The 21931-nt window shown below is 36.4% G+C and overlaps 1 protein-coding gene across 2 annotated transcripts in view; it reads right to left on the bottom strand.

The window, feature by feature from the left end:
* Positions 1-651: 651 nt before the first annotated feature.
* Positions 652-21931, bottom strand: part of LOC120517991 (membrane-spanning 4-domains subfamily A member 4D-like) — a 35091-nt gene continuing 13811 nt past the window's right edge. Inside the window, exons 4-8 of one of the 2 annotated variants that reach the window (XM_039740539.1) lie at positions 12382-12489; positions 7581-7637; positions 5588-5767; positions 1359-1472; positions 652-840 (exon numbers count right to left, since the gene is read on the bottom strand). In XM_039740539.1, the coding sequence (XP_039596473.1) occupies positions 691-840; positions 1359-1472; positions 5588-5767; positions 7581-7637; positions 12382-12489 (609 nt within the window). In that variant the 3' untranslated portion in view covers positions 652-690. The remainder of the gene's footprint in view (positions 841-1358; positions 1473-5587; positions 5768-7580; positions 7638-12381; positions 12490-21931) is intronic. The other variant, XM_039740547.1, reaches the window with a different exon arrangement.

The raw sequence follows: 21931 nt of genomic DNA, 5'->3' as shown, positions 1-21931 counted from the left end.
ATTTGTCACACACTATAATTGTTAAAAAAAAAACTGAACATGTATCAGTCTTAATGACCTGTATCTTAAACATTTCCTTAAATTAAGAATGTTTACATTGAAACTTGTTTATTTGTTTGATAGAAAAGATTAGTGTTTCAGATGAGAAATGAGATGAAGTTACTGTATTATTACAAATATACAGTATATAAATTAGAAACGTTAAGGAACATTGTGGAATGTTTTTTCAATTTTGGCTAGTATTATTACATTACATTATTATGTCTTCATTGTTTGTTAATTTATTTGTAAACTTTTTTTTAATTATATTTTTCTCAAACAATTAAAAAACACATTATTTTCCTGCCGGACAATGCCGGGTATTTCAGCTAGTATATTTATAAAACTATATTAGTCTTTGTAAAATATAATGTAGTTATACAATTATATTATAACACCTCTTATGCAGAAAAAATAAGTAATAACATGCAAAAAGATCCACAAAGACACAGATGTATCAATATAAGAAGGAGAGATTTCAAAAAGGAGATGCTTCAATCATTGAAACACATAAGACAAAAGATACTTTTCCCTTTTTCAGGGTAGCAATGTTAAAGTAGATTTTTCTGTTTGAGAACATGTAATGTAAGTGAAAGTTTTCCACAACTGCTCCATGCTTTAATTGCCACTTAATATTTAATAGGAGAGCTTTTACATAGTGTATGGAGGTGGAAAAGGTGACATCACTGTAACTTGATTGTGAGGCATTGTCACAGGCACATTCTCCAGAATTGTACTATATGGTGGATTCTGCACAGGAATGCCTGCAAGTTCTTCATTTTGCCTGGTGTTAACTACAGTCTGAAAGAAAACAGAAAACCAAATTTAAAGGATGGTAAGAATTTTGAAAAAATATTAAATTATCCACACAAAATATTGAATAAAAGGTCAAACATGATGGTCAAACTTATTTATAATTACATGAAATGAGTCACAAATGTGACTATGGAGCTGCCTTTATCAGGAATGAAAACAAGGAAGCACAGAGGGGGACTAGAATATCAAGTCAAAAAGTTAATATATTTTTCCATTTCCTTTTAAGTGATAGCCTCACTGATATTCATAAGGAAAGTCTTCATGGCTTAACTTGACTAACCAACCTAACAAAGTATCACATAAGGATCTTCTGAGAGAGAGAGAGCAAAAAGGCCACAGTAGTAATATGGATTGTGCTGTGCAGTTTGCTTTTGTGACTTTGAATTTTGGAACATTAAATTTTTAGCCAGTTAAGGGGATATAATGAATGGATCCACCAAATCTTTCTGTTTGTGTTTTGTAGCCTATTTACAACACTAATGCAATGCGGAATATTAGCTTACCGTTTCTGTGTTTCCACAGGCTGCATTGTATCCAACAATTGCTGTAATTAAACTCACCCAGAGTTCAAGTACAGTAAAAATCAGTAGAACGACCTTGAGTCCTTCTCCAGTGCTCTAGGGAAATAACAAAAACATACTGTGTACACTACAGTACAGTACAGTGTATTGCTAATAAAACCTACAATAAACAGGAGGCACTAATGCTTAAGAAAAGACAAATATACTGTTATAATTCCTCCATCACCTATTGCTTGTGAAATCCAGCTTATAGACAAAGGACATGTTTAATGCTGAGAAAGGAATTGTTACATCACTCATTTTCTATAAAGAAACATACTCTAATATGATTGATTACAACAAATAATTCTTGGAAAATATTCTCCCTAAATCAGTGAGTGTCAAATTTGTTTGAATCACCTGTTTACTTGCAGTTTTCATATAATTCATTGCATTAATCACTAATGGTATAATACATGATTATGATTGTGACAGATAGGGGGCACTATCACTCCCTCAAACCCCTGTCCAAGACTCCAGACACCAGATAAAAGTCCAACAGTTGACTTTATTTATATGCAACAGTGCACAAAGCACCCTACTCTCCACAATACTCATACAATAAACCAATAAATCACTACAATAAATTCTCCACCACTTCAAGACACGTTGCCACCCTTCCACCCAGCTCAGCTCACAGTCTGGGAGCTGCTACAGTCCTTTTATAGTCCATGACCCGAAAGTGCTTCTGAACACTCAGTCCATGTGACTTCTTAGCACTTCCAGGTCAGATCAAAACTCTTCTTTTTCTTCACCCCAGAAGCACGTCATTCCCCTTGTCCCTGTGACTCGGACTTACTTCCGGGGCGTAGGGCAAATTATATTCATTGCTCCTCCCTGCAGCTCCATCTAGTGGCCCCTGGGGTATCCAACAGGGCTGTGTATGAAAACTCCATTGTCCAGGATTCCCTGCTGGTCTTCGGGGCACCTCTATGCTGCAGGGAGGGCTCCATCTGGCGGCCTGGGGGTATTGGCCGGGATGACAAGCTGGCCATAGACCACGTGATGTTTTCCAAAAATCTTAGATTGGCACATGGAGATCATAATCTCATATTTAGCCGACAGTCAAATTGTGGTACAAGGAAAGCATCTGATTAAAGAAGCCTATTGAGCCTACCATGTCTTGTGCCGAGGAACAGAAAGGCCTCAGTTTGTCAAGTAAAATATGAGTAGTGCTAAACTACAGTTGTCACAAAATGTAATTCATTGTACATTGTCACAGAGTTCCTGTTACTGGACTATTGGCAGGTTAACGTGAATTAAACAGGGTCACACAGTGAGTTAATGGACAGACAGAATGGACAGCTTTCTGTCATATTTACATATATTTAAAATAATTTCTTTGTTATTGTATGCTCATTGATGTTGGTTAGAGCTTTCATTTCTTTTTGACAATGCTCATAAGTCCTGTCCTTTTGGGTTTGTTACCGCCATTGTTAGGTTCCTGACTGTTATCTGCCACTCACAAGCGATGTTACCTGCTGCCATATAATAAAGAACCTAAAGTGTCTTTTCACCAGAAAATAAGGTAAAGTCATTAACCCATTTATGCCTCGGGTTCCATTATTGGAACGACAGTCACGTTGGAATTATTTATATCCTACTGCTCAAGGCCATCACCGGGATCCGACTTTTCACACACATCTGCTTCCTCGGGGTACACCTTATCACGTTGTGCACAGAGTTAGTCAGTGTGCTGCAGATATTGGTGTGCTGGGATCTCCTCAAGAAGTGATGTGAATTTTCTCACATTTTTGAAGAACCAACCCGAAGACAGGTAGATATAACTTTGGAATGAAATGATTTTTTTTCTCTTCAAATTCTTGTTCCTTATATTTTTCTAAGCAACTTTTGTGAATTTCATGCAAAAACTCAAAAATTTCAACCTTAGGCATAAATTGGTTAACAAACACTATGCTAAATAAAAAAAAAATAGAAATTTAGATTTTCAATTTTGTTTTGCACTTTTGACAATTAGATTTGCCTTGCCCTTTTAAAATAGTTTCTTGTTTATTACTAGTTCTTTTCATAGTCATTCTCTTCATCCTGTTACTTTCCTTTCCACTCAAACTAAATTGGTAAACATAATCTTGTTAAATTATTGTCTTTTCATGCCACAGCTACTACCGCATAATTTTATACCCACATAGTCCACATTGCATTATTCATAAAAACAGTTAGTGTTCTACAGCTGGCATTAATGAAGCATCAAATCTTTTCTTTGTCTTTAAAGTCTTTCGCTTTTTATTCAATTAACTGTTATTCTTGGATTTTTATTTACTTCACACATTAATTTCTGAATGATTTCTGACTGTTTTAGTCCATGTTAATTATCACTATTCACATTGTCAAATGATGATGATGTTTCAGATGTTTTATCAAGTATGTATTTTTTCTAGATCAGGTTACTCATCTCTGGTCCCAAGTGGCTGCAGGTTTTTGGTTTAACAAAATTAGAATCCATTTATTCACTACTAAAGCATTCTGTCTTTTAGGCTTAGTTTTAGTTAACTCCTTTGTTATGATTCAGAACCCTTAATTGCCTATTTTAGTTTTAAGCTTTCAATTAAGGTTTTAATTGATGCCCATGTACTTTACCAGCCATCAGTTAATAATGAGGTATAAATGACAGAGGACCACCAGATGTCCAGTCAATGTGCTTCAATTTAAACCTATGAATGTGCTTCATGAAGTATCTGTGTTAATACATTTGCTTGAAATAAATGAGAGAGAAGGGAAGGACAAAGAGGTTCTGTTCTGGACAACAAAACTTATGGGTAATGTTCTCAGAAAACAAAAAATCTACAACGTGATTTTCCAAAGATTTGTCTTGGAAGAATGAAAGCACTAACAAGGAATATAATTAAATACCAAGTTTCATGATCTGTTAGGCCTGGCTTCTAATTCTGAAAGTGGTTGGAATGAAAACTAGCAGCCACTGTGGACCTCCAGGTCCTTAATTAAGTACCCCGTTCTAGATGGTTTGGAAGGGCTCTCATTTTGTTGTAGTGCTAGCATTGTCAAAAATTTCAGACAGTCTTAAATATTCATATAAAAGGGTGTCCCAAAATTCACGCAAGAAGTAATTTTGATAGAGAACACAGGTTTTTAATTAAAAATTGTAAATTTTTAATTGATTAATAAAGTATACAGTATAGGGTTATGTATGGAATAGCATATCGGGTAAATGGCCTCCACGGCTTTGCTGGCACATACGCACTCTTTTGTCAAAATATTCCATGACTGTTTTGCATAAATGTGGCTGAATTTCATTGATACAGTGCTCAATTTCCTCCTTCAAGGCGTGGGTGGTCGTGGGCTTGATGGCATAAACCTTAGACTTCAAAAAACCCCAAAGAAAAAAGTCCAACGGTGTTAAATCGCATGATCTGAGCGGCCAATTCTGATCCCCAAAACGGGAAATTACAAGACCAGGAAATGACTCATGCAGTAATTGAATTGTTTCTCGGGCTGTATGGCATGTGGCACTGTCTTGTTGAAACCACATGTCGTCCACATCCATATCTTGCAATTTAGGCACAAAAAGCTGGATTATCATGTCGCGATAGCGAGCACCAATAACTGTTATTGCCTGACCAGCCGCATTTTCGAAGATGAATGGTCTGATGATGCCTCCAGCCCAAAATCTGCAACAAACAGTGACATATTGTGGATGCATTTGTTTCTCAACAATCACTCATGTATTTTATGAACCCCAAATGTGACAATTTTGACGATTAACGAAGCCATCAAGATGAAAATGAGCCTCATCTCTGAAGATGATTTTGTTCGAAAAAGTTAATATTTTTAAAATATTGCTCAACAATGAAAACGCGTTGTTCTTTCGTGTAGGGCTCCATTTTAATAACCCTGAACTGTGAGCTGTCACGCTGTCTTTTTTTTTCGTTGGCAACACTACCGCACAAATGGAGTCAAATTCAAATCTTGCGTGAATTTTGGGACACCCGCTACAAAGACAGAATACCTTGCTATCCATGGTCCGTTCACACAAAAAAACAGAAGGTTTAAAGAAAAAATGTGAATATTTTAAGTCTAGTTAAAAAAAAGATTTTACTGTTATATATATTGTGGCTTTCTAATTTGGCTTCAAGAAGACAGTGCATCATAAAAACAGCTTACTTTTTCAATGTATATTCGTAAACAAAACTTACCTGGATTGTGTTTTCAAGATAACCATCAGAATTAAAATTATAATCATAATTGTAAGTATAATTATAACCATCAATATCTTCTAAATTGTAGGTAGAATATTGCAGATCAAAGACGTATATGATGATTCCAATGGAGCTAAAAATTGTGCTGATAATGTTTATGGCTATGGCTGCCTTAACCTGAAAACATACAAATATTTGTCAGTGACTATATAATTTTGGCTCTTCAAGTAGCTTCAGGTTGTAATTACATTGAACAAATTATATTTGGTCATGTAACTTTTAATTGTACTATTACTTTTTAAAAAGAATTTTATACAGTGCACATGAGAAGCATTTGAATAAATATATAATTTTGATTATGTGCACATTATTTTGTGGTATTATGTTAGATTAAACATGACATGCCTGCACATAAATTGTATTTATGTCATTTATTTTATTAGTATTTTATAAGATACATGTAGCACATGAGCTAATAAGTTTAGCAAGTATTGATATCAGTACATTTTAACTCATTGAACTAATGATAATTTCTTGCAGCAACTTTTACAATTACATACAAATTTATTTAAAAAATGAACAATGTTACCAATTAAATAAATTATCTTATAGTCATATTCAATAAATACAATAAAGCTAAAAGAACATAATTGCATTTGAGCAAAGGAAGATTTAAGTGCCCACAATAACCCTACAAAAAATGAAATGTCATAGATGACATTCATAGAAGTGCGGTTTTAGAGGGTTCTGTTTTTGGGTCTTATACCCATTACATTATTAAGGTCCATGAAGAGGATTTGCATCCTTTGAATAAGTGAAAGGGCCCAAAAGCAGTCACTCGTATTCAACACCCAAGTGCCAGCATATAGGAAGCAATTTGCAACTACAGATATGCTTGCAAGTATAAAAGTGGGTGTTATGGCTAAAGATCTTTGATAAAAGGAGTATAAAACTGGGAAACAGTCAATATGCCTAGAGTTAGTATCACTTGTTAGGCGGTACTACATGTTTGTAATTTTGCCATTTTTCTCCCTCATCATACTTGTAAAGTGTAAGTCAATTTAATGCTCAGTTCTGATGTACTAGGCATCTGGATTACCTATTACTGAAGGAACTGCAGCAACTTTATATCTCTCTATTATAATAAAAAAATCTTGGGACGAGACGTGACTTTTTCAGAGAGATACTTTCACGTTTGGCAAGACAAGACTTTGTGCCAAGAGATTTAACCACGCCAGGGGCCAGAAATAAAAGACAAAGAGTAGATGACAAAGTAGAACGTCATGAAGAATTCAAAAACGTTGGCGTGACACACATGCAGAGCAGGTTAGAGATAATGAAAGTACTAAAATTCAAAAGTGTCAAAAAAATGATAGAATTGATCGCATTAGTGCAAACAAACAGAAATTATTACTTGGTGAAATAATGGAACAGCGAAAAGAGATCAAATATATTGTTCGGCTTTAAACTTTAAGTCAGAGACTTAAAAAAAACTCACTTTTTCTCTGTGAACATGATGCTGCTTCCTTTTTTATTGGCAAATATTACTATTTTGCAACATCAACAGCTGTTAAATGTAAATTTAAAAAAAAGATCTATCCCCCAGTTGTTGGCCTGTCCTATGGAGACTGAATATACTGAACAGTGTAATTCAAAAATGATCTGCATTGCATTTACTTAACTGAATTCAAAAGTGCACCATTTATGAAATTAGAAAGTTCTGAGATACTTTTGAATTTACTTGGTCCAATGGTAGACAAGCTTCTGAATATCTTCAGAAAAAGAGTCATTCAAGGCACATACAGTACAAGCCGATTATTGGCTAGTTTAAAGAACATAACAACAAATCTGGTAAGGCCAGTACTGCATGGAGGATAATCTAGGTGTTGTATCTGCAGTATGGGGATAGACATTGTCATTGTAATAGCAGAGTGCCTTTTGACACTTGTCTTCTAAACAAACAGAAAGCTGAAAGGATCTTAATACTTACACGACAAAGATGTAACTTATTGGCAGCAAAAACAGAGAGGCTTCCAGAAATTATGTACTGTAGAAAGACCAAAGGCAAAACTGATTGTAATCATTGGAAAAAATAACATAAACAGTAAATTTCTTCCTGATAATTAAGTGACAAATTACTGCAAAGGAAAACATCTTCACACTAAGTGTAATACTGAAGTGATGTATTAACTTTACACTGACAGTGTAACTATTGGACCATGCACTGATTCAGTTCCCAAATCTGACTGTTTAGTTACAGTTATTTTTCCTTATCCTGTTTTAGCTTTTAAAAACAATAATAAAAATAGTAATAGCTAGCAGAGCTGGCTTAAAACTCAATGTAGATGTGCTGACATCAGAGTCCAATCACTGTCTATGTCATCCTTAGACTTTCTATTCTTTGTCTGTGTTTTTTATTCCAGGCATTTCCATTTCAATCCACATGTCAAAGAAATATGAGTTAGGATAACTGATGACTAGAAACTGAGTTGTTATAAGTAAGTGTTAGTTTGTGTGTTGGTGGTACTCTATGATGGGACCTGTAAGATCTGATCTTTTACATCTTTTATTTATGGCCCTTTGCAATCCTGTACTGACAAAACTGTGTTCAGAAAATAAATAAATGGAAGATTGTTCCCTAAAACTACATTATAGCAAGCTTAACAATCTAATAGCTCTTACAGATAAATGCATTTATTTATACATTGTTGAAAGCCAAGTCATTTAATAAAAAGTTTCAGGGTTCAATACAAAACAAGAACTATCGCTGGGCAGTATGGCAGATTACAGGACTTAGCTATTTATACCGAGCCAATTTAGAGACAACAATCAACCTGAACATATATGAAATGGTGGGTGCAGAAATATTTAGAGAAACTCCTATATGGACATAGGCATAAAATATAAAAATCTTGTATGAAATGTCCAGATGGCATTTGAACCCAAATACCTAGCCAAGCAGAGGGCAATGATCTTTATATCATGAGTCCACTTAAACATTACTGTACTCATATCAGAAAATCCAGTGTTTGCAGGAATAACATACCCCACATCACTACATACCCATTCTTTCCTGACTCTCCTAAGGAGGACCTGAGATGATTGTCTACTTGCTTGAAACAGAACTGTCTTCATATACGAGGATGACACTAATTGAGTGATTAGAACCATGAGAGATACTTTACCAAATACCTGCCAGAAATGTTATTTCCTTAATAATTGCAGAATGGGTAAAAACATATAGAGTATAACAAACTCTCAGTCACATTAACTGTTACACAATATAATTTAGCACTTATATTTGATCACACACGACTATCTGCTATGACTATAATGCTTTAGACACAATTTCTTTATTTACATATTTAAGCTGAAGTGAATATGGTCTATATTGTCATGAACACTCTACACAGGTAGTCATTTCTCCTCTATTGGCTATCAAAATCTTCTTCAAAATACAGTTTCTGCAAGAAAGCAGAACAGAAGTACACAACAAGAAAGACAGAGAGTTAGTGATCAAACAAACTCATAAACAATGGTGGACAAGCTGGGAGAGAATGAAAGGATTTCACTAAATAGTGTACAAGTATAATTTGTATGTGATTTGAGTGAGGGAGAGAGACAGGGAGATAGTGGACAATACAAAATGGCAAGACCTGTCACACAAGCAGGAAACATTGAAAGTCCAAGTCCTAATAGTAAGATCTTCTTGAAAATACCTTTCAGGTTCTTAAATACCACACTACCTACTAATACTCCTCCTCCTCCATTATTACTAATGATAGTAATATTAATGAACACATTTTACTTTTAGAACTGTATTGACACCATAGCATTAGAACACTCGATCCCTCTGAAATTATCTTTATGTTTGTTCTGATTTATTTTGCCCTTTAAGTGCATCATGCCTTAAGCCCTGAATATTAAACTATAATCCTCAATGGCTGCTGCTCTTACTTTTTTCACTGTAATAATCAGATGCCACTACAGTCATAATCTGAACTCTTTTTTAATTAGACAGCCCAGTTTTGCTCTCAGTCTATCAAGTTAGGTATATATAAGAATATATGCTTACTCCCATAAGATGAGAGATGTCCATTACTGACATAAGTGGAAAACATACCTAATCTTAACTAATGAAACTGGATTTCAAGGGAAAAAAAGAGTCCACTTAGGAGAAGTCTTCATATGAGGTAGGATCCTTCTGGGCTGTGTCCACTGACTGTTTTTTGCTTTAATTTATATTACTAACATTGATTACTACATAATAAACTTGTGAAAGAGGAACCATGTGCATTCTTGGTTTAAAGGATTTGTCATATTCTGACTAGCTAGAGTTCTCTTTGACTCTAGCATGTCATTTAAAGTGCTTATTACAAAGTTGTCCAAATCATGTTTCTTGCATTTTAAAAATATTAGGAAATTAAGCTGCTTTCTAAATAAACATGATTTTGAGAAATTAATTCATGCATTTATTTCTAGTAGAATTGACTAATGCAATGCGGTGTTCACTGGATGTTCAAACTGTTCTTTATACAGCCTCCAGTTAATCCAAAATGCGGCTGCAAGAATTATTACAAGAACAAGAAAATACGAACACATAACTCCAGTTCTTAAATCCTTACACTGGCTCCTAGTTAAGTTTAGGGCAGATTTCAAAATCCTCATTTTAACATATAAAGAATTAAATGGCCAAGGTCCTGCTTTACTTGTCTGAACTCATCATGACTTACAGACCAGAGCGCACATTAAGACCTCAAGATGCCAGTCTGCTTATGATTCCAAGAATTAATAAAATAACAGTGGGAGGTCAAGCTTTTAGTTACAGAGCCCCTAAACTGTGGAATGGTCTGCCTGCTACAATAAGAGGTGCCCCTTCGGTCTCAGCTTTTAAATCCCGGCTGAAGACTCACTACTTCAGTTTAGCATATCCTGACTAGAGCTGCTGATTAACTGTACAGACTGCATCTCTGTTGTTAGTCATTAGCACTAAAACATAAGTAATATGATAGTTATAATTGGATACTAACCCTCACCTATTCTGTTTCTCTTCTCAGTACTCAAATGTCCCACCTGCCAAGTTGTTTTGCCTGCCTAAGGTATAGTCATCCCTGATGGAGGATCAAAGGAATCATGGGAAAAAGGGGTCCTTTCATCGGATTGGCTGGCCCAGTGCTGTTTCAGCTGTGGAATGGCCAAATGGGGGAGGCAGCTTGATGGATGAGGTCTCCAGGACTCTAAACATATCCAAATCATATTATGGGATATCATCTACTGTTAAATTCTGCTATGTACTTCTAAAATTTTTATTTTTATACTGTATTGAGGATTTGTTCTGTTCTTTGTATTATATTGTATTGTATTGTATTGACCCCTTTCTTTTTGACACCCACTGCACGTCCAACCTACCAGGAAAGGGGTCTCTCTTTGAACTGCCTTTCCCAAGGTTTCTTCCATTTTTTCCCTACAAGGTTGTTTTTTTTTTGATAGTTTTTCCTTGTCTTCTTAGAGAGTCAAGGCTGTGGGGCTGTCAAGAGGCAGGGTCTATTAAAGCCCATTGCGGCACTTTTTGTGTGATTTTGGGATATATAAAAATAAATTGTATTGTATTGTAATTAAATCTATTTATGACAGAGACAATTGTGTGGTGTCAAAATTTAGGACTTCAGTTCTCTGATACATTGATAAATTTGGTCCAGTATAATCTTCCAGTTAGATATTGAATCACATCTTCATGGACACTTGTGGAAATTAAAGACTCATGGGAATTTGGAGCAAGTTATTTAATTAAATAGTTGAGGCAAAAATCTTGATAACTTTCCAAATGTTTTGGTATGACTTAGTTATTGTTTAATTAAATAAATCTGATGGACTGAATAATATCTTGTAGTCTGTCAAATTTATAATGTTCTTGAGTTCTTATTGCATAAAATAAAGAAGAGGGGAAGAACCACACACACAAAAATCAAAACCTATCAACAGTGTAAGGGCCTGCTAGGACAAGTATTAGGGTCCCTTTTTAATTTTGCACTGTGTTTTGCTTTCCAAGTGTATCTGCTGTTTTTCTCAGTTCTCGCGTGTTTTTTTGGTTTTTACTTTCCATCTGTCCAAACTTTCTCTCTGTCATAGTGCAGTTATTCCCTTCTCCCTAAACACAGAGCTAAACAGCACTTTCCTGTGCTTTACATTTAGGATCATCTCTTGAAAGTATTAGAATGATCAGGTCAGTGTGCAAACTAGTGTCTCTGTGCCCATGAGCCCATTTAAAGTAGTTGGCATTCAAGGGTAAGGCCAGTCTTGCTCCAACTAGTTCTTACTACTGGATATTTTGAAAAGGACACCCTTATCCTGTAGTATGGGAAAAGCAGTCTGACCTTCCTGATGTCCCATATATTTTCCATTAGCCCCACAACCTAAGCATAAATATAGCTTGCAGTCTAATTAGTGACTCTTCCTTCCCTCTGTTCCTTTAACTGATGTCTACAAACTTTTTGTAAGATATTCTTTCCTTTTTTCAGGCTGAAAGATTAACTCATGGCTTTCTGTAAAACATGAAAGACAGGTCAATGAGACACTCTAAATTAGGTAGGGCACCTCATAAGAATATACAGTATATGATATATATATACATTTGAACAGAGCAAAGGTCACAGTTTTTTAATCTTACATATCTGAAATACAGTACCTTTTGATGTATGTACTTCTGTTAGATTACATAAAACAAAATTCAGTTATTACAGATTTTTAACATCTACAAATGGTGAGAATTCAGCATGAAGGCAGAATCTTACCATGATACTAGGCCAAAATGCAATTCCTGCTGTTGCAGCAATTGAATCATAAAATTCCAAGATTATCCCAAGTGCAATGCTTAACAGTCCAATCATGATTTGAACAGCCTGTAATGAAATCATAAAGTAAACATCAGGTGACAGACATTAATAAAGCAAAGGTCTAGTCTGTATTTAAGAGAACTGGAAATGATAATGTTTCTTTACTGTACTGTTCTTTATGTTTTTTATATTCTTTTGTTGGCAAAAAACTGATAATTTACATAACACAAAAGAGGAAAAAAAATCTGTCATCATAAAGACAAGTTAAATATGTGCAGTGGTGTTCCAGTGGTAAAGGCCACTGAGTCACGATTTTCTTTCTTAAAGATAACCAGAGCTAATTTTTTAGAAAAAAAAGCAGTTCAATAAGGAATACTGCAAAAACAATGCATTATGCCGATGAAGTTGAGTTTTATCTTGATCTTAACCCACCACTAAGGAGGACTGTGTGTCAGAAACCTTACATGTGCTCCAGCCTGGTATAGAAATGACAGGTATGTAAAAAAAAATTTTTTTCAATTATTTGCTGGCCTTGCACTGTCCAGCAATCTCCTGTCTGCACAGAGGTTAGTGCTGCTACCAGGTAACCGAGAGACTTGTGCTTACATATGTCAGTGTGTGCAATCTGCTTGTTGTTTCCATGTTATTCTGACTGGTACTTCTACACCTCTAAACCATTTAGATCAGGAGTGCCCAATGAGTCAATCACGATCGACCAGTAGATCGCAAAGGTAGTGCAGGTAGATCGCATTGCATTCAAAACGCTAGTCTATCATATATCCTCCCTATGGCATTTGCCACTTGATTGACATACAGGGCGGCCAGTCTGAGATCTCTTTTCTTCTAACACACTGGACATCCCGCACGCACGATCAAACGCACGAGCTACTGTAAAACTCCGGCTGTGATCTAGTTAGCCTTCCAATTTATATCGACTGAAGAAGGGATTTTAACAGAAAAGAATTGTTTGGGGAGGGTATGGGCTGGATGTGGAATTGGAAGAGGATTTTTTTTCTCACTTGTCACAATCGAAGTGCGTTTTTTCTGATCTGTCAATCTATCATTGCTATTCCAAAGAAGGAAAATGTAGAAAGGCACTTCGAACTGTTCATAAAAACTACAAAACAAGACTTCCTTCCGAAAAGTGATCTGAGAAAGAAAAAGGAGAGAGAACTAAAATCGCAGTTAATCAGACAGCCGTCATTTTTCAGCACCTTGATTTGGGGAACATCCAAAACCTTGCGTCAGAGCTGGAGACGCAATGGAAGGCGTGTGCGCAACTTGACAGCATATGCTACACAGAGCAGACTGAAAATTGTCTGTCAGACTTTGAGCTTTACTTGAGCCAATCGCTACATTTAAGTGCTATCCATTTAGGGAAGATGTTGAGGGTGATTCACTGGCATCAGAAATTGCAACACTGTTTCACCTAAAACTCATCTACAGTGGAGGAAGAGATTTTGACACTTCACGATGACATTCAGCTGAAGTATGGGGATCATGGACAGTTTTGGAACTTTCTCACGGAGGAAAAGTACCCAAACATGAGGAAATGTGCTACTTCCTTGACTGCATTATTTGGCTCTACTTATTTATGTGAGTCATACTTTTCCCACATGAAGATTATTAAATCCAAATACTGTAGTGACCATAAATGTATTGAATTGTTATTGTACCATAAGGGTTATTCAGTTATGCAAGGTACGAGAACATATATTTTATGTATAAAGTATACTCAGTATATATATATATATATATATATATATATATATATATATATATATATATATATATATATATATATATATATATATATATATATAGCAAAATACCAGCACATGTATGTACTGCATTAAAATTTTTATTAAGAAAAAAACTAAACCTTTTTAAACTAAGGGAAAATATGCCAATAATTGTTTGTTAAGGATCTCTTTGTATACCACGTTGTCAGTTCGGCTTTCCAGTTGTAATATGACCAAGCTGTGTGCTGAGCTTACTCTTGAGCATGCAATTTACAGTTGGCCATGTGAACAGTAATCTTGTTTCAAATCTCACAGCTTGGATTGCTGCTGTCATAATCGGTTTGAGTTTCATGGTTTGTTTCAATTACGACAGTATTTGCAGGACTTGTGTTGAAGTGACATTCGGCATCTGTCAAGCGTTGTAAGTAACTTCACATCCAGCTTTTCAGAGTTTAAACATTCATAAACGTCAAAGTGTCCACTACTGAAATCGTCACCTGTGACTCTAAGATGTTTAAGAGGCATTGGCGGTTGTCGAAAGGTGTGAAATATTTGGCCATTTTAGTACACTTGAAAGCGACAACCAAACAATTTAGCGGCAGCCATCAACTCACTTGCAGAACCATAGGTGAAGGGCTTAAGCATTTCACTCTTATAGTGCTCCTGTGTAGTATAATTATCTCCTGTACCGTCATCAGTCCACACCTTGAACCTTTCCCAGTCATTCAATACATAAGAAACAATGTTCCTCCGGATATCAAGAGTGACCCTGATATGGCCGTGCAATATGTAACACAGAGAATGGAAAAGGCAGGTGTCATCTCCGGGCATGGAAACCACTCGGTAAGTGACAGTTCTTTGATCGATGGTAGTCACCTCGATAGACATGGTAATGGGGGTATGGTTAGAATGCTAAAAGAATTGGGTACCTGAACAATGTAAAGTAAGTCTAAAATACCCACACAATAACTATAATTGTAATCAACAAACAATAAAACAGCGGAGAAACCATGGATCAAATAAAAAGGCTGTAGTTAGCAGTATGACCATTATGTGTAGAATTTCAAAATGAAACCTGCTCAACTTTTGTAAGTAAGCTGTAAGGAATGAGCCTGCCAAATTTCAGCCTTCTACCTACACGGGAAGTTGGAGAATTAGTGACATTGGAAAGTTCAATATGGGCGACAGTGGCATCATACCACTGAAATAAGTACGTACATCGGTTTTAGTTAGAGCAGGGAAGCCACCTACCAAATTTTGTGAAGATGGGGCCATAAATAAGAAAGTTCAACATGGCGGACGTTGTTGACTGTTATGACCATTACGCGTAGAATTTCGAAATGAAACCTGCTTAACTTTTGTAAGTAAGCTGTAAGGAATGAGCCTGCCAAATTTAAGCCTTCTACCTGCACAGGAAACTGGAGAATTAGTGACGTTGGAAAGTTCAATATGGCGGCTGACAGTGGCATCATACCACCGAAATAGGTATGTACATTGGTTTCGGTTAGCTCAGGGAAGCCGCCTACCAAATTTCGTGAAGGTGGGGCCATAAATAAGAAAGTTTAACATGGCAGACGTTGTTGACCGTTATGACCGTTACGTGTAGAATTTCGAAAAGAAAACAGCTTAACTTTTGTAAGTAAGCTGTAAGGAATGAGCCTGCCAAATTTCAGCCTTCTACCTACACGGGAAGTTGGAGAATTAGTGACGTTGGAAAGTTCAATATGGCGGCCGACAGTGGTGTCATGCCAATGAAATAAGTACGTACATCGGTTTCTGTGCAGGGAAGCAGCCTACCAAATTTCGTGAAGATGGTGCCATAAATAAGAAAGTTCAACATGGCAGATGTTGTTGACCGTTATCGACCGTTATGACCATTACGTGTAGAATTCCGAAATGAAACCTGCTTAACTTTTGTAAGTAAGCTGTAAGGAGTAAGCCTGCCAAATTTCAGCCTTCTACCTACACGGGAAGTTTGAGAATTAGTGATGAATGAGTGAGTCAGTGAGGGCTTTGCCTTTAATTAGTATATATATATACATATATATATATACAGTGGGTATGGAAAGTATTCAGACCCCCTTCAATTTTTCACTCTGTTATATTGCAGCCATTTGCTAATATCATTTAAATTAATTTTTTCCCTCATTAATGTACACACAGCACCCCATATTGACAGACAAAAAAAGAATTTTTGAAATTGTTGCAGATTTATTAAAAAAGAAAACTGAAATATCACCTGGTCCTAAGTATTCAGACCCTTTGCTCAGTATTTAGTAGAAGCACCCTTTTGAGCTAATACAGCCATGAGTCTTCTTGGGAAAGGTGCAACAAGTTTTTCACACCTGGATTTGAGGATCCTCTGCCATTCCTCCTTGCAGATCCTCTCCAGTTCTGTCAGGTTGGATGGTAAACGTTGGTGGACAGCCATTTTAAGGTTTCTCCAGAGATGCTCAATTGGGTTTAGGTCAGGGCTCTGGCTAGGCCATTCAAGAACAGTCACAGAGTTGTTGTGAAGCCACTCCTTCATTATTTTAGCTGTGTGCTTAGGGTCATTGTCTTGTTGGAAGGTAAACCTTCGGCCAAGTCTGAGGTCGTTAGCACTCTGGAGGAGGTTTTCGTCCAGGATATCCCTGTACTTGGCTGCATTCATCTTTCCCTTGATTGCAACCAGTCGTCCTATCCCTGCAGCTGAAAAACACCCCCACAGCATGATGCTGCCACCACCATGCTTCACTCTGGGGACTGTATTGGACAAGTGATGAGCAGTGCCTGGTTGTTTCCACACATACCGCTTAGAATTAAGGCCAAAAAGTTCTATCTTGGTCTCATCAGACCAGAGAATCTAATTTCTCACCATCTCACAGTCCTTCAGGTGTCTTTTAGCAAACTCCATGCGGGCTGTCATGTGTCTGAGGAGAGGCTTCCGACAGGCCACTCTGCCATAAAGCCCTGACTGGTGGAGGGCTACAGTGATGGTTGACTTTCTGCAACTTTCTCCCATCTCCTGACTGCATCTCTGGAGCTCAGCCAAAATGATCTTTGGGTTCTTCTTTACCTCCCTCACCAAGGCTCCACCAAAGGGTCTGAATACTTGTGATATCAGGACCATGTGATATTTCAGTTTTTCTTTTTTAAAAAATCTGCAACAATTTTAAAAATTACTTTCCGTACCCACTATATATATATATATATATATATATATATATATATATATATATATATATATATATAATTTTTAATGTAGGTAGATCATTTTGACCTGGTCATTTTAAAAGTAGCTCGTAAGCCGTAAAACTGTGGGCACCCCTGATTTAGATTATACCTTACTTTGTTCCCTAGAAGAAATTAAAATTAGGGAGAAATGAATTAGAGGAAATTAGAGGAAATTAAAATTTTACAGAAACTACAAAAATAAATAAAGGTTCTCAGTTTACTCAACATTTAAACCTATGTTGCTCTATTTCATCAGAAGAGTGCCATACCAGAAGGTATAACAATGATTCAATTAAGATTTGGCCCTACCAGAGTTGTCATGACAAAAGCACATTAAAAGAGGAATGAAATTTTATTTTTTTTAGATGGATTTACTGCTGGTATCTTTTTCATAATATGACTTTTTAAAGTTCTTGCTGTTTAAGATGAGACCTCCTTGAAACTCATTTTGATTAAGTGTCCTTAAGTGTACAGTCTGCACACATTATAGAGAGAAGGAGAAATCCATAAAAATGGCCTGTACTTATTGTAAAATGCATGAATGCCTCCAAATATTTTAACACATGATGTATGTGTTCTAAAACATATTAAGGATTAGGAAAGACAGAAATGCTACAAAATTACAGGGAAATACAAGTAAGCTAGAAAGTAAAATTAAAGTAGTTTCTGTTCAGCTTGAAGATGTTAAGCAAACGTTCACAACCTGTGTTTTAATAATTAAACAATTGGCTTCCACCGTGAATGGAAAAGCAACAGCTGCAAAATCAGAATGCAAAGTGTTCGTGGACAAACTGTCAACACTGGAAGATAGATATAGGACGAACAACACCAGAATTGAAGTCTAAGTCCAAACCCAATGAACTATACTATAAAATAACTGGAGAGGACTTTAAATCGGACATTGAGATCTCTACCGTATACACGGATCGAATGCCTCCAAACCAAAAAGCCTAATTGTCTGTTTCTAGAAACTACAGGCCAAACAAAATCTCATGTCTCTTCTCGGAGAGAAAGTTGAGATAATTTTTGAAAATAAGAGAGAAAGAGATCAGTACTATCTTTATTTTAGTTAGTGATAACATAACAATACACTTCGTAGCTGTATCACTTGGCAATAATATGAAATCTATGTCAAAGTTATCGTATGTACTTTGTACTACTTTAACCTAAGACTACAAAATATCAACAAAAGTTCAGAAGAAATATTTCCATAACCAAACAAGTGAACTTTGTGAGCTGGAATGTCAAGGGACTCAATCATGAATTAAAGAGAAAGAAAGTACTCTCACACTTAAAAAACAATATGCCAAGATAGTATATTTACAGGAGGCTCACTTATTAAGCAGGGACTAGTTTCGTTTGCAAAGAGAGCCTGGCCAAATTTTATAATCTAGTAATACAAAGAAAACCAGGAGTGTGGGAATCTTAATACACAGAACTATTCTATTTGTAGTGTCAGGTGCAATTTCAGATTCTGAAGGGCAGTATATCATGGTGACGGGCAATTTATCTAATACTAAAATGATTTTGATTAATATCTATGTGCATAACATGGATTATAGAGCTTTCATCCAAAATGTATTTGCATATATCCTTAATGTAAACCCTCACAAAATTATAACGGCCGGAAACTTTGATTTAAATTCAGCCCTGAATAGATCCTCATATACAACGGCAATAACATCTAATACTGCAAAGACAATGACACAGTTTGTAATCTCTAATCACTCTCATAACATATTTGACCCATAGAGGTTCTTAAATCCTAACCTAAGTTCATTCTCCTAATCACCAGTATATCATTATTACTCAAGAAGACAATAGACAATATTTTTTTGCCCAATATCAATTCTTTTAAATACGCTATTGTTATCTCTGACTAGGCCCCTCTGATCATGCATCTTAAATTACTGCATCCTACACACTAATCTCGTAGGTGCCGTTTTAATCCACTGTCATTAGCTGATGACAACTGTAGAGTTCATATCCAAGCAAATTGATTATTTTCTTTAGACAAATGCATCCTCAGAGGACTCAGCAGGTATACTCTGGGACAATCTGAACATATTTTTAAGAGGACAGATTATTTCATATCTCTCAAAAATAAATTGGAAACTAAGAAGGTGTCTGAGTTAATCAGCAAAATTACCAAAGTAGATCTAGAATACACCAGGTTTTTAGAGATAAAACAACTAGATATTTTTAGTGCTGTGGAACTGGAAAAACCTCTGACACTTTCAGAATTACTAGATGCTACAAACTCACTTCATTCAGATTGGCAAAGCAGCCAGCCCTGATGGCTACCCAGTGGACTTTTATAAAAAAAATCTCAGATAAGTTAGCTCCATTATTATAAGCAACACTACAAAAAATTCTTCCTCAAACTTTTCCCCAAGTATTAATTACCATCTTTACTAAGAAGAACAAGGTGCATCATACAGACCAATCTCTCTTCTGAATAACAATGTTAAGATACTCTAGAGAGCTCTAGGCAGAAGGATTGAGAAAGTGCTTCCTTCTGTAATATCACAAGACCAAATAGGATTTATTAAAGGCTTCTAACCTAACTTCTAACCCTCGATGTTTGTTTAATATAATATATTCACTCATCTATATATACTGTATAATTCACTAAGGGCACGCAAGACAGAGAGCGTAAGCAAGACAGAGAGCCACACCCGCCAACTCTAAGACCATGGGATACGCTCGACAGAGCCCCGCCCACCAACTCTAACCCTCCTTCCGCGTCATGGGATACGCTCAACAGAGACCTGCCCGCCAACTGTAACCCTCCTCCTGCGTCCACCGTCGCTCTCGAGGCATGTGCACTGCCTGCCCATGTGCCCGCACGCAACAACTCACCAAACACAGTCTCAGTCGCTTTCATCTGTGCTACAGTCTACATGAGAGAGACACACACACACACACACACACACACACAGGTGTGCATTGTTGCAATATTACTTTTCTTGGTTGTTTATTAAATTACGGATTTTTCAAATGTTCATTTTTTTCCCTTAAAACTCATTAAAAAATGTCTTTTTAGCGAGCGGCTCGTAGCGCTATAGCGTGAACTCTTGCAGTGTTAGTTTTCTCTGTTGTTCAAGGTTTTCTCAGTGTTATTAAATGTTTTTGCATTTAGTTTATGCTGTGCATTCTATGGTATAATTAACTATATTTGTGCTTAAAAACTTAAGAAAATATACATTTACATACAGTTTGTACAGTCTGGAACGGATTAATTGTATTTACATACAATCCTATGGGGGAAATTACTTCGGTTCACGACCAAATCGGTTTACGACCAGAGTTTTGGAACGCATTATGGTCGTGAACCGAGGTTCCACTGTATATATAATCGACCAAGTCGCCCGACCATGGAGTACGCATGACAGAGCCCCGACCGCCCCCCTCTAACCCTACCGCCGCGTCATGGGGAACGCACAACAGAGCCCCGCCCGTCAACTCTCACCCTCCTCCCGCATCCACCCTCGCTCTCGAGGCATGCACACTGCTTGCTCATGTGTCCGCCCTCAACACATCACCAAACACATCCTCACTCACTTTGGTCTGTGCTACAGTCCACATGCAGCTGTGAGCAATGTGACTGTTCATGTTGATAATGATGCGCCGTGGGTTGGCTAGTTATATCTAACACCTCAGAGATTTTATTATCTTTAGATGTAGACAAAGCATTTGATATCATTGAATGGCACCTTTGCACTTTGCACTCCTATTGAACTGCTGTCTGTATACTTTTGAAACACATCAGAGATAAAGGGGATTTTCAGAGAAGGACTTGAATAGAAAATATCACTATATGGAGATGATATGGCACTGTATATATCAGATTCAAAAAATTCAGTGCCAGCAATCATAAAAGCATTAACAAATTTTCAAAAGATATCTGGTCTTAAAATCAATTTAAATGGAAGTGTGCTTTTTCCAGTGAATTCTCTAATATGTAATATAGGACTGGACACCTTCTCACTTGTCTTAGCAGATCAGTTTAAATATCTAGATGTAAATATTACAAGTAAATATAAGGCCCTTTTTAAACTGAATTTTGCTGTCTGCATGAAAAAAATTAAACAAGATGTGACTAGATAGTCTACCCCCCACCTTACATTAACAGGGAGAATCCACATTGTTAAGATGACCACCCTTACCAAGCTACTCTTCCTATTTCAAAGCATGCCCATATACAGTAAATAAATACATTTTTAAGAAATTAGACTCAATCATATCTTCATTTATTTGGAATTCGAAACATCCACACATCCAAAGGGCAACTTTACAATGACCTAAAGCAGAAGGGAGTATGGCACTACCCAACTTTCAATTTTATTACTGGGCTGTAAATATACAAGCTATAAAGACCTGGACATTGACACACATTGATGAATATCCACAAGCCTGGTCTGCAATAGAAATAAAATCTTGCAGTACTTCTTTATATTCCCTGCTCTGTGCCGCAGTTAATACAAACTACCATTATTACACTAAAAATCCAATTACCCTTCATTCCCTCAGAATATGTAACCAATGTG

The sequence above is a fragment of the Polypterus senegalus genome, chromosome 1, assembly GCF_016835505.1.
Source record: "Polypterus senegalus isolate Bchr_013 chromosome 1, ASM1683550v1, whole genome shotgun sequence".
NCBI classification, from domain to species: Eukaryota; Metazoa; Chordata; class Cladistia; order Polypteriformes; family Polypteridae; genus Polypterus; species Polypterus senegalus.
This window is presented reverse-complemented; position numbering and strand designations above follow the sequence as displayed.